At 32.8% G+C, this 14,114-nt stretch overlaps 1 protein-coding gene across 1 annotated transcript in view; it reads right to left on the bottom strand.

The window, feature by feature from the left end:
* ERC2 (ELKS/RAB6-interacting/CAST family member 2) overlaps positions 1 to 14,114 on the bottom strand; it is a 499,935-nt gene that overhangs the window by 299,001 nt on the left and 186,820 nt on the right. Inside the window, exons 8-11 of the mRNA XM_085302360.1 lie at positions 13,599 to 13,736; positions 6,778 to 6,918; positions 6,150 to 6,290; positions 2,746 to 2,781 (exon numbers count right to left, since the gene is read on the bottom strand). Of these exons, the coding sequence (XP_085158486.1) occupies positions 2,746 to 2,781; positions 6,150 to 6,290; positions 6,778 to 6,918; positions 13,599 to 13,736 (456 nt within the window). The remainder of the gene's footprint in view (positions 1 to 2,745; positions 2,782 to 6,149; positions 6,291 to 6,777; positions 6,919 to 13,598; positions 13,737 to 14,114) is intronic.

Here is a 14,114-nt window from a genome sequence, read left to right as displayed (position 1 = left end):
GATGGATAGATATAGTATTTCATTTTAAAAGTTTCAAACACACACATACACAGAAATCAGCTAAGTACTTCACAAAAAATTAAATGAAATAGCAGAACATACATGCAAGAAATTACTTTTTAAGATCCTTCAAATTTTTGTAGTTTTTGTACTTCCAATAATAAACTAAAAAAAATTTGCTATCACTTTAATTTTTCTGTAGTCTCCTTAAAATTCCAGTATTTTTTGATTTAATGTCTGGGACTGTGCTAACCAACTTAGAKTAGACTCTGCAAGTATTCTAAATTTTAGTCATATTACTTGCATGAGCATTTGCAGAATTAAATTTTTACTATTCATAAAAGAGTTCACCAGAACTCCAAACGATGTCCATCATTATATTTTCATTACAGGACAAAAACAATCATGTAACTTCTTGTAATTGATATTTATCTGCCCATGAAATGCTTAGGTATTTCAAAATAAAGAAACATGAAGAAAAGTGCCTCTATTTCCATTCACATCATCTTCACACAGACAGTTTTACTACACTGTGAAACCTTTCAAGAAAGTGTATGGAGRATTTGCACCTCCTCAGTATCTTTGGCACTTCAGTACCCAACMGTGTATAACAGATTTCTATGCATTTTTAAATTTTTTAAAACATTAGATTTAGCAATGAATGCAAGAGTTGGAGTTGATAGTCTTTTGATGTAGTAGAAAAATTAACAATTCACTAAAAAATGAGATATTATTACTGCATGGGGTAAAAGAGGCCTACTTAGAGATTGATTGTTACTTCTGTGAAACGTTTTTTAAAAAAGAAAGCTTCAGTACTTTATGACTAGATTACCACCTGGTTTTATATAACACTATTATTCTCAAATGAAAAATGGTGAGGAAACACTCTACTTAATGAAGTATCACGATGCTTTGCAATACAAAATCTGYTTCTTGTAACTGCTATTGCGCCACCTCAAAGAACAGAGGTGAAATGTTGGCCTTGTAGAATTCAATGAAAACGTTGCCATTGACTTCAGTCAAGTCTCAATTTCATTTCAAGACATTAGGTCGTTTGCAGGGAAGGAGGGGGGAGGTCATCATTATTTGCATTCTTCAAGGCAGAATGTTATGTATAAGTAGGAGAAGATGGGAAGAAAAGTTTACTAAAGAAAATCTAGTTTATGTTTATACTACCACTGCTGCATGCTACCAAAGCAAAAGCATCTTCCATCCATTATTTCTAAACTGTCAAGAGTTGGTCATTCCAAAAATTAAGCATGTAAAGACAGGGAAAAAAATAAAAACCAAAAATAAGGACTAACTTTGCAATATCATATACAAATAGACAACAGCTACAAACAATAATTCACTACAGAAAAAATAACTACAATTAAAATAATGATTGGAAAGCACTTATGAAAATCAAGAGAAAAGTAACACAAAAAGACTTCAGTCTGAAGTGACATGACAGCAGGAGTGCCAATCTTCTGAAAMGAAACATAACCATCTCATACATGAGCCAAGATGATACATAAAAAGGCTTCTCTTGTTCAAAGGAAAAACCTTTTTCATCAGCAACACGCCAGATGGTAAGGGGGACAATAGTAGAAGTTTTATCCTACCTACAATCAATATATGACCAGGTTCGAACCACAGTTAATCAATAACKTCAAAAATAAACATGGTACCTCCACAGCAGGACTCTCTTCTACAATACTTAAGTCATGACATACCCATTCGATGCTGAGAAGTTAGCAACAACAGACTCTAAGGACAGACTCCTAGTCTACTGACATTAATGGCAAAATTCCCATTGAGTTCAATAAAGGCAGTACCTTCCCTAATGTATTCTATCATATTACCTAACAACCTATAAAACTAGCTCTCCTATATACACAATAGCCATTACATGGTAATTCCAAGTATGATTAATATATAAAGTTATAGTTTGTAAATTGCTATTTCAATCCAGTTACATCATCATTTCTGTCCTGTGATGCTCAAAGCATATTAACTGTAACAGTCTCAGCCAAAAAAATGGAAACTGTTCTCTGCGGAGAGAATGTGTGTTGCTGCACTTCCTCAAACGGAAAAAGGATCTCAACCAAGACAAAAGGATACTGTGCAATTAAAGCAGACATTAGGAAGAATAATAATGCTAAACAACTGAAAGTAATGCTATTTGGCTTTTTTTTAAACACAGATGTTTGTGTTCAGCCTTTTATATTTCAGCATTTTCTTGGTACAATTAAGTACAATGTTTCCATATTATTAATTTATATATGCTGAATATACACAATCTTTTATGAGTAAAACTGATCCGAACTATTTTAATTGTAGAGACTTTTAAAAATTGTACTCATCACTTCCTAGATATCATTCACATGAGCAACCTAGTCATTTGAGATAAACTGAAAAATCAGCAGATATTTTAAGTTTGAAGGATCAAAAAAAGTACTCCAGGAGGCAGAAGAAAAAAAAATAAAAGTAATAATAGTCTGCATGCTTTTTCTAATGGAGAAATTGAGGACCTAAAGGCTAGGATGTTTGCTTTTTCAAAGTGTTATAAGCAGCAGCAGAATACATGTCATATTCAAAAAATGGCCTTGAAGTCCACAAAGTTAATTTATTTCCATATAATGGGTATAGGTAAGCATCAAAAATATTCTGCAAAGCTCCACAGAGGAAGAGCACAACACAAAGTAAGGTAATGGATCCTCATGCTTTCATATGTTACAGTGGGCGTTTTTAGGAAGAACTTACTGGATTGTACATCTGATTGAACAACTGTTCAGCTTGCTACATTGCAAAGTTGGAAAGGAGTGAAGCACAGACAAGAAAAGAAGGAAAGATCCAGGAAAACAGCATTAGCTCAACAAATCCAGTGCATTTGCACAGAAAAACTTGTCATAAAGAAGTAGAAATTTAACTTTCTAAACATTCCTTGGTGAAAGAGAGAGGCACTGGGGACACATAAATGTTGACTTTGGCTCCCAAAAAAGAATAGCTGGAGTAAGAAATTTAAGGTTTGTGTTACTTTCCTTTTCTCAAGTTAAATAACCCATGAAATAAAGAAAGGTGTCCACTTTTGATGATACATTAAGTGCTGGTCTCAAGCAATGAATCACTAGAAGTGCTTTTGGCTGAGGCTGCAACTTATCACCAAAGCTTTGAAGATGGTAATAATAAAAGATTAATTAAATTTTATCATTAAATTTATTACTTTTTTTTTGTTTTGACATAAGACTGAATTTTCTATGCAGAATGACTTTTGAAGAGTARAGCTTGACAAAAGGTACTTGGGCAACAGCAAATATGTCAGTAAGCAAGTAAATTTAAGAAAATGACAAACAACAAAAAGAACAAATTCTAAAATGGACAATAAGATTATATATATACATATATAAAATATATACATAGATATATTTTTATATATTTWTATAAAAGTACTTAAATATCTTAGGTAATTCTTGCTGTTATTTCACTAACATCAATAGAAAGAGAGCAAAAAAGTCCATGGAATTTTGGCACAAAAAGCCTTGAGCTCTTTCCTTTTTTATCTTATGATTTTTTTTAATTTATGAATTTTGATACATAATTTTTGGCATAAAATGYTTAATAAGCATATCTATGGTTTTAAATATTATTTTCTGTCTCCTCTTTAAAATACAGTACTTTTAGAATCAGTACGTCTTCACTTATTGAAATGTAAACAGTCTAGTTAAGTAATATTGAAAAATATTTTTGATCTAATCAGACACAGCCAAAAACAGTTTTATTATTAAAAGATGAATCTTATTTTCTCCAAAAAGAGGGAGAGGAGACGAAACAAGAATAGAAGAACTGGGAGGGTGGGGGGGGAATGAAAACAAATCATTTTTTGATCACAGACTTGGTTTAGGTTTGCCTCTTGTACACATTTTTCTTTCAAGCATAGCAYTTATTACCATAACTACTCATGGAAACCAGTAACTCCTAGCAAATGTGTACAGAATACCACCTTCACATTTATTAATACAATCTGGTACAACATGTAAATCATAATTAAACTAACTAGAATCATTTTAAAATGCCATAATGAAAAGTACCTCCTCTGTGATATTTAAAAAGTTACATTCAGATTTCTCAAAAAAACCAGATAGTTCCTTGGAGTCACTTTTGAAAGCGATCTAAAATCACTGCCCATTCCTCCTAGCTTCTGCAGTTTCCTGTTCAGGCATARGCACACTTACGGGAGCTGCAGGTTAACTTCCTCCAAAATGTGCTCATGTTAATTCCTATCCTAATTCAGACATATGCAAAAATAACCCAGATTTCTGTTTCAGTTAGTGTCCGAAGGAGGGAAAATACAGCGAAACCAGATTTCTGGAGACCAATCACTATTACCACAGAATATTAGCAGGTTTAAATGTAAAATATTTTATTATGGAAAATATGCATTGAAAATTACTTTGTTTGGGGTCTACTATCATTAAYGGTCAGTTTCTGTTCAACTAACCATGCCTACAAAGGCAGCTACATTTTACTGTGGAAATACCTGGTCTCCTGTGAATATCTATTGGGGTTTTACATTGTATTTATGATAGAATAAAACTACTATGTTTTCAACTTTAATTTAATAATCCTTTGTATTTATACACAAGGAACATACTCCTTTTTTTTATAYGAAAGACATCCTAGATGCTGACTTTTATAATTGCTTATTTTTCCATGACCACATGATGTGTTTAGATATAAAATAATAAAAGATTGGAGGACTTCAAGTCTTTCAAGAGGATTTCCATTCTTTACATGATCTGTGCTTTAGATTTTTGTAACTACTGCTTAAAATGAAAACAAATAAAATAACCAATTTTCTGATAAACAAAAGAATTGCAAGAGAGATAGCTTACTTGGATATTTTAATTCTGGTGTAAATAGCATTTACAAGCTATTAAATATTTGAAGTAGTTGATTTTCATTAAAGTTATTGTGTACTCTTATTGCAAAAAGATTCCCTTCCTTCATCCAACAACTATACAGKCACCTAATCACAGATGCTCATCTTGAATTGAAAAATTATAGAAATATAAGGATTACATGCTGGCATACTCCTTTACACTCCATAATACCTTCTTCACAGGCAAGGCTATTGAAAATAACGTGCTTAAACACAGAGCAAGGTACTACTCAACCTGGGTAAAAAAAAAAGTATCAGAATATTATCCTAATAATGGTCATACAGTATAAATAATTAATCTTTTCAGGAAACGCAACATTAGATATCAATATCAAAAATTAATGTTTGACTTACACTTAATCATGAATTGCAGGAGGCAAACATAATGCTTAAACCCATCAAGTATGTCATGAGACTGGTGTTTGAACAATATGAGCAGACATTACCAAATGACACAGAAAAAGGTCAAAGAAACAATGTATGGTAGAAAAGGCATCAACAAAATTTGCAAATCATTTTAGCAAAAAATTATTTTAATGCATCAATTTCAATAAAATCATGTTATATTTTTTAAAAAATTTCCTTTAAATGCTTGCTTCTGCTACTTGCTGAATAAAAATAATTAATTGCCAGCCTGAGATAAACTAGCCATTATTTTGCTTAATTATCACAACCTTATTTTCATGAAGACCAGCAAAAAGTCTTAGGAAAAAAAGATCTTAGCAAAAGAAGAAYTTCATCAGCAAAAAAAGCCAAAATAAAACCTAATTGGATTTTCAATTTTATAAGTAAACATTTTTTTCCATTAGAAAGTGCAGCCTTTGATTTTTTTTCACACGCTGCCAACATTTTCATCTACTTTTAATTCTAGTATAAATTCATACACATACAAATTGCTGCTTCAGTAACTTTTTCTACTTTCTGACTTTCTTCTTCCCCTCCAATGTCTTGTTGCCAGTTTAGTTATTTCCAGCTGTTTCTCAGAATTCCATCATATAGGGAATATTCCGTCATATTCAAGATAATTCCCAAGGCTCACTAGCGGCTTTGATACAAGCCCCTTCAGAAAAAAAGTTAGCAACAGTTGACGCAAGCATCACCAAACATCATAAGATGAGCAGATTTTAGATTAACTCCAGAAGCCTAAATTAAGTTCGTATTTTCAAAGTTTTGGATGTTGTTGGGTGTTGCTTTTTTGTTTTTTGGTTTTTTTTAGCATGGAACTTACCTTTTTCAATTGTGCTTCCAACTTACTACACTCTTCTTTCTTTTGTTCTATGGCTATTTCTAAAGATTTAAGTTTGGAGTCTCTTTTCAGCCCTGCTGATGCCAATGAAGATGCATGTTCTTTGAGATCGATTAAACTAGACTGAAAAATGACCAAAAGTAAAACGTTAATTCCTAGTCACCAGGACACTAACTTATTGCCAACTTATTAGTTACTTGAAATCTCTTTTCCCTCCCATCCCTTTAAGTGAAATGACACAAAGATAAGCATTTAGAGCAAAGGACAGCGTTTTGAGACTGCAACCAAACGAAAACGCAGGAGCTAGTATGCAATGAAACACAGAAACATTCATAGTGATTCTATTAGWCTGACAAATGAAAACAGGTGCAACAACGGAATATTCAAGTCTTCTGACAGTTTATGTAAAGGAAAAGATAGRGAAGAAGATACACAACTATGAATTTTCCATACAAAAGTGAGAACTACAAAATATGCATAAGAAAATACCACTTCTGGAGCAGAACTTCAGTAGTTTAAACAATTTGAGAGTAATCCTAATGTGCTTTCTTTTATCACAATGACATAGATAGAAGAACACAGATTTTAAAATTTCACTGTAAAGACTGACCTCTTTTTCTGTCAGTTCAGCCTGTAAAGCATTAACTTTCTCCTTCAGGTCCTTATTTTCTTTTTTATAAGATTCAATTTCTTCAAGTCTTTCTCTGTCATCTCGTTCCCTTTGCTCCTTCAAGCGCTCTATTATTCTTTCCTAACATTAGAAAGAATTACAAAATGCAAAGGTGGGAATTAAGAAAAGGAGGAATAAATTTTCTTACATTAAATAGCACTTAGAAAAAAATCARCCTTTGGGATAAGAGGATGATTCAAGCTAATGATCAAGTTTCAGGACATTGAAGTCAATAGAAAATTTCCCCCTGATGCTACCTCAGTAGCAACAGATCAAGACTTCAGATGCTTTATGAGACATACTAACTTTATTATTGGTCTATACTGGTATGAATATGCATAGTGCTCTGATAGATATGGAAAGTTATTCATCTCAGTAATGTATTTCCTACATTTGTAAGTGATTGAAGTCATGAATAAAAGTTCAGAACAGAAAGGCCAAGACTGGTTTACTCAGCTTGAATGCGATTATATTTTTGATTGCTAGTAGCACCTATACAGGTTGCAGGGAGATTTTTTCATTGTTTGTAATGGAATTATAAATCAAACACTTGCTAAATATCAGTTACTTACCATTTAGATGTATTGTATTTTGAGAGAACCAACAAAATATTGTCTAAGATGCAGAAAAATTTCACCAATACGATTATGATTCCCAAAGAAAGATTTTTTCCATCTATTAATAATATTTCTAAATACATCTAAACTATATTCTAAATACTTCACTGAGTTACAGTTGCTATAATAAAGATTGTCTAAATCATCAGTTTTGGAAATTAGTATCCTTAGGTATCTATCTTTGAAGATAGAGCTTTTAGAAGACGTACTCAGTTCTAGCCTCATTGCGTAACAGAGCAAATAACAATCAGTGGACTGGAGAATTAATTCAGAAGATGAAACATTAAAAGTAGATGCAGTAGTACTGCTTGGTTAAGCCTTGACTATATTCTTCAAAAACCACATTCTACCAATATTTGAAGGATTTAAATAATAGTCAATAGAGAGAAATATTTGGGGTAAAACTAAATACCCAGGAGAATCGCATTGAAATTAGGAATAGGCTAATTTAAGCAGAGTATCCAGGAAGTACTAGAGTGAGTTTGGAAAGCGTCAAAGAAAGCAAKGGAAGCCACTTTGGGGAAAGTCAAGTTTTCGTGGGACAAAACCACATATTGACTGAACTAGTTCTACACTACAAGTGGCACGGCTCAGTTACAGCCGTGAGCATACTCATGGATCCTGTTCAAGTCCTCTCTGCAACTTTGCTTGAAACATCCAGTATAAAAGCAGCCTCAATGCTAAAATATTTTTGATAGAACTGTACAACACAGATGAAAGCCTATTATTAAAACAAGAAAAAAATCTCCGTCCTGGTTTGTGCTATGATTCCTTTTACTGCCATATATATATTTTATACACACACACACATATATATATCATTCTACTGCTAATATACTATGTTTATCTTTGCCTATACTCATATACTGTCAGCTCTAATTATATCTCAAAAAAAACAAGACAACAAAACCAATATTTCAGCAGTTACTCAACCCCTTTTTTGATCTGTAATAGGCTTAGTCATTTTAAAGAAAGAAAATAATTTATTGATAGTTAGCTTAAGCATTTGCAGTACTTTTAAATATATATGAATAGGCATATATATAAAATATATACATATATTAAATATACTTATATATATTTTACACACATAGTTCAGACTATCCTAGTTAATCATCCGTTTTCTTTCATATTTGGGTATGACATTCCTCTAAGCCCTAGAGAATCTTCTGAAGATTGCTGCTGTACTTTTGAAAGATCAAAGAACATTTTACAGAAAGCGTACTATCAACACAGATGCCCATAAATAAGAGCCTAAACTCAAGGCTATGATTTTCATCCCAGTAGTCTCCTACCTTAGATATACTCAAAACTCAACTGGAGAAGGCCTTGWGCAAGCTGATCTGGTTGACCCTGTTTTGAGCAGCAGAGTTGGACTAGATAATCTCTAGAGGTCATTTCCAATCTCAATAACTCTGTGATTCTATAAGACAGGCAGGGATATTTTCTAGATGTGCCTCAAACAGTGATTGTTTCCCTTCTGCTCTTTCTCCAGAGTTTCACAATTTGTCCTTCTGCAGCACTGGCCATATCAGTAGCTCTGTTGACAACTGTGACAACTTCTCTGCTTGTTGTCTACTGTTCCCTTTACACTAGCTAGCAAAGGAACTTGTTCCTAGAATAAGGGAAATATACTTAATCTTTTCAGAAGATTGAGAATCTTTTGCATTTCACCAAGCAATTCTTGAAGCTTTGACAGTTATTCATTTTCCTATCATTTGTATGTTATATTACATTTATTTATAAAGTTTAAAAATAATAATCAATTTGCATGGATCTCTGAATTAGATACATCTGTTATTATTTTAAATTACCGACTTAAAATTTGTCTACACTGAAATCTATTTGACTTTAATATGGTCTGTACTTCCCTGACAATATTTAAATGCCAATTCACAATGCCAATTCAAGAAAAAAAAATACAGTTTCTTAGAGCTATGTGAATTTACTTCGAACGTTTCTAATGTTCACAGGCATTTATTAGACAGTTAACTGTATATCCCCCATGTATGTGCAAGCAAGCATATTAGCATTATAGTTTCAACCTTAATTGTTGTATTTATTTTTGTTATTTTAAATATTTGAAAATTAACCTAGTTTTGTCTTATGTTTCTATAGCAAACATAAGCTATTATGTAACATCTGCTATTATGTAACATGAGCTGTTAAGATCAAGTATCAAAAGCAGATGTAGGGTATTAAACTTCATAGATGCTGGCGAAATGACTAATCTATTATTAGATGCAAAACTAAACCTAAGTCCAAAACGTCATATATTTCAAATTTTTTCCTTATATAGTCATTTTACTAGTACTTTAAATATTTGCACTCCTCTGATAATTTTTTTTTTCCTTCCAGTTATGATACTGGCTTTCAGCTCTAATGATTTCTATATCACCAATAGTTGGAAGAAAAATGTTCATCACCCTGAGTATTTTATATGTATTATTAAAATTAATGTTTAAATTAGGAAAGTTTTAACAATCAGATTAGGATCTTCATTTAAATAAGTAGTAAGTCTTCAGTGAAATAAAGTCTGCAAAAACATGTATTTAGAATGTCTTAAATAGAGGAAAATAATCAGCGTGACACTGAATAATCTTGTAAGAGGTATGTCAGTGCAATTGTTATTCACCATTCACGGTGCTGTTGTCATTTATTATCTAGTGTGCCCTGACATACTGCATTCCATTTAGYATGCAGTAAAAGAAAAAGACAAATATTGAAGGCATTGGGATATCTATAATTGAACCTGTTTCCAAAACACTATCACTTTTCATGCACTGCGATGCCTAAAACTGCACAAGGTGCATGAATCCTGGCTTCAGTCCATCCATTGGCTAAATCTCTTTTCGACTCGCACACAGCCAAGATTTCATATAGAAATCTGTTCATGTAGAACGAAGGTTCTTAAACAGCAACGTTGTTGAGTATTACACAAATGAAAAAAGGTAAACATAATATCTTAAGCTTTTTAAAATTCTATTAGCTATTTTCATTATATGTCATACATTACATAAGAAAGGGATAACATGGGATCCTAAATATGCCAGGCTCATTGAAAAACAAATAATATAAATTCTCAATCCCTTCAATATTAATGCTAAAATCCTAGCCTACACTAACTGGAATAGCCTAAGAATTGATTTAGAATACACCTAGTTATATTCATACTTAGCTTCTTACCAATGCCATCTTGAAGATTTATTTACCTAAATGTTTTTTTTCTTTTTTTAATAAATTAAATGTAATACTATTTCATTTTATTAATAGATAAAGAGTATAAAATTTTTCTCAGTCAATCACAAAAGATGGCTAATTTAACTGTCAGCTGCATAAGGCTAAATGTCAAAAACATGTGCTAAAAGGCCCTAATATACCACGTTTTACTTGATTAACAGCTAACTCGCAGAAATCCCAACAATGTGTTCTTGTTCCACTCTTATTTGCATTGGCAAGCTTTCCCTATGCACTAATCTAGGACCTCACAGGTCTAATCTATTTGCACTTTATCACAGAAGCAGGAACTGAATTGTAGCAGCATATAGCTCTATTATCAGACATACTCAATTGCTTATCTACTATATGCTGCTACAGCAGGACCAACTTTATAAATATCAGCTTCATGAAAGCAACCTCTTGAGTTGCTTTGGGCCAGTCCAAGAGCTGAGATATTCTCTGAAAAGTTCCTTGTTAAAACATCAAGGAAGCTGATAGCAGTTTTGCATATTCTAATTTTCAAATATTTTCCTGGATACTGTTGTCTATAATCATTTCTCATTTACTGTGACCAAGCCAATTAATCACTAAGGGGAGATGTGAGGTGGGCAGAGAGATACTTGGACAATTCTACTTTCATGAAGAATAAGGATCCATATTTTCTAATTCAGAACCTAAGTTTAAATCTGAATTTTATCAAAAATTATGCAGAAAAACATTTAAATGCTCAAATACATCATATCATATTCCTATCATATGATCATGTTTTAATCCTTTTATTCCTACAGTTTGTAAGAAATACAATTAAATATAATTTTAGTGCATTGTAGTTAATTAAGCTGTGCAGATCATTTTTATCCAAGAATTTTAAAAGAGTTTCCCATGATGCTCTTGGAGTATTTTCTTAAGAGAATATTTTACTAAAACTGGTGAATTCCCAAAGAATTAAATTGTGCCTATCCTTAGAGTATAAAAACAAGAGGATGTAGCTGCAAACTAGGTCTGATAACAATTCTAATTAAAAAACAAAGTAAGAGCTGGTATGGGACTTAACCTATAAAGAAATAAAGGACTACACTAATTATTGTCAACCAATGTATTCCCATGGTAAGCAGCTATTCCTCAATAAAAGCAGCATTATTTCTTGGCAGCATTACAAATTTAAATTGATAAAAGCATCTATGTTGATACACTTATTATTGAGAAACCATCACTGAGAGTTCTTCTTTTGCCTGATTTGGACAAAAAACTACTCCATATTTCTATCAGTAATTGCAATGGAAAAGGTTAATCTATATGGAAAATTTCTGTAGATCTTAGGCCTAGTACTACAGGCAGAAATTACTGAGAGCCATTAGGATGACTTGGAAAACTGGGCACAGTAAATTACAAGCTGTACATTCCTGTTCAAATACTAATTTGGCTAACAATTTGGGCAAGTCACAAAATATTTGATACATTCAGCTATAAAGCTCATCTGTAGATAAGGGCTAATATTTCAGAACCAGTGTCTCAGAGCCACCTGCAAATATCGCAGGGAAGACACTCTTCTCAGCCGATTTTATTTAAGCAAATTGACTACTTTGTACAGAAAAATTGCTTTAGGGACCTCATGTGACTTTTAATCAATTCCACTTGAAAAAAGCACTCATTGCACTGATTCTTTTAAAAAGTGTTTGCTTGTGTATTGTGTACTATGCAATACCAAATGAAGTAGGCAAGAGTTGCAAAAATACTTTTTGGAGAAGGATTTAGATGTATTATTTGATGTTTCCTTAACTTTTCTAAAATATTAAAATTAGCCTCACTTATCTAATTCTGAACCTTTACTATGGCAATCTGAAATAAATCTTGACACTGAATTAGCAATGAAAGGCAATGAATGCACAAATTCTTCAAGCTCTGAGAAGCTTATCCTATAAAGCAACAGAAGTAATAATAATGCCATTTTTCTCATATTGTTGATTATGTAAATATTGGTAAGGTGATTGAAATCAAAAATCCATATTAGTATTTAGTTGTTAGGGCCAACACCACCATGGCATTTTAAAATCATACATGATCAGAAATACCATCATAAGATTATGCATTGCAGAATGGAACATATTTCAACAAGTTGTGCTCACCTGTGGACATTTAAATGATACATGATATTAAGACCTGTGAGCTGCAAAAAACAGATCTTGCACTAATCTTTTTGGCACACTGGGATTTACTGGAATTACCTCACATTTAAAGTTAACTAGTACAAAAAATTCTGACTTCACTGAAGCTGGTGGGAACGTTGTCACTAATTTAAATCAGTCAGATTTAGTCCTTCGGGTTTAAGTATTTGCAAATTAAAGGCACACAGTTTTTAAAGGAAAAATAAAGTATTATTAATATATATCCTTTTAAATTGTTTTTAACAAAATCTAATGTCTCATATAACTTGAGTGTAGCAAGCCATGGCACTAACAGCCAGCCAAGGGAACAGCTGCCACAGCCAGTTGTTGGCTCTTCGGTCAGGCAAACTGTTAAGTTGTGTAACTTAACAGACAAGAAAACAGGATAATCAAGGCCACAAAACTATAGCAAATCCAAATTCTACCTTCTTTAAGTCAGGTGTCAGTGCCTTTTAGATAACTCAACCCATCTACTTAGCAACCACTCACCCCATCTACTAAGGGAAGATCTTCCCCTGTCCTGTGCCTTTTAGTTCATCCCCTCTTAAGAAGAGCTTCTTCTGCTCCTCAGCTCAGAGGTTTGGTTCAATTCGTAAGCTAGGAACCATCCCTTGCACTTGTGCACTACTAAGCCACCTGCCATCCTTACATGGCCCACATGCTTTGTTACAGGTGCCAGACCAATTGAAAAAGACACATTTTCTGGACACACTTTACCCAGAGGAGCACCATATAACGCTGTTCTATGATAAAATATTACCTTCTCTGACAGAGCTTCTTCTAAGGTTGCTAGTGCTGTGTCTGTGTTACTAGAATCCGTCTGCAATGACTTCACTCTGTCTTTTAGATTGGTTAGTTGTTTGTCTTTGTCCCTAAGTTGTTCCTGTAGGTTTTCAATCTGAAAATGAAAACAGATCACAATATTCGTCAACATTGCCTTACCATTCAAGTAGGGATTTGGAGAATAGGATCAACTGAATGTATATATAYTATACATATGATACATATGCGTCAGTATACTGTGAAATATCTGCATACTATAATATGAGTAGTTTTTAACTTCTGTCCCGTTCTTTCCACTTTGTTTTCCTTCGCCAAAAAATACCRTCTTCTAATAAGTTTTGATAACAAATTCTCAGTGCAGTCAGGTATTATTATATTATTTAAATATTGGCCTATATTAATTGCATAATCTCAGTAATTCAAAGCACGTGTGGCATGGCCCGTTTAGATTATTAGTTGCAGTAAGAAGAGGCAAAGTGAGTTCAGTAAGCCC

This window comes from Rhea americana, unplaced genomic scaffold, assembly GCF_003343005.1.
Source record: "Rhea americana isolate MKP2758 unplaced genomic scaffold, rheAme1 scaffold_19, whole genome shotgun sequence".
Classification (NCBI taxonomy): Eukaryota; Metazoa; Chordata; class Aves; order Rheiformes; family Rheidae; genus Rhea; species Rhea americana.
This window is presented reverse-complemented; position numbering and strand designations above follow the sequence as displayed.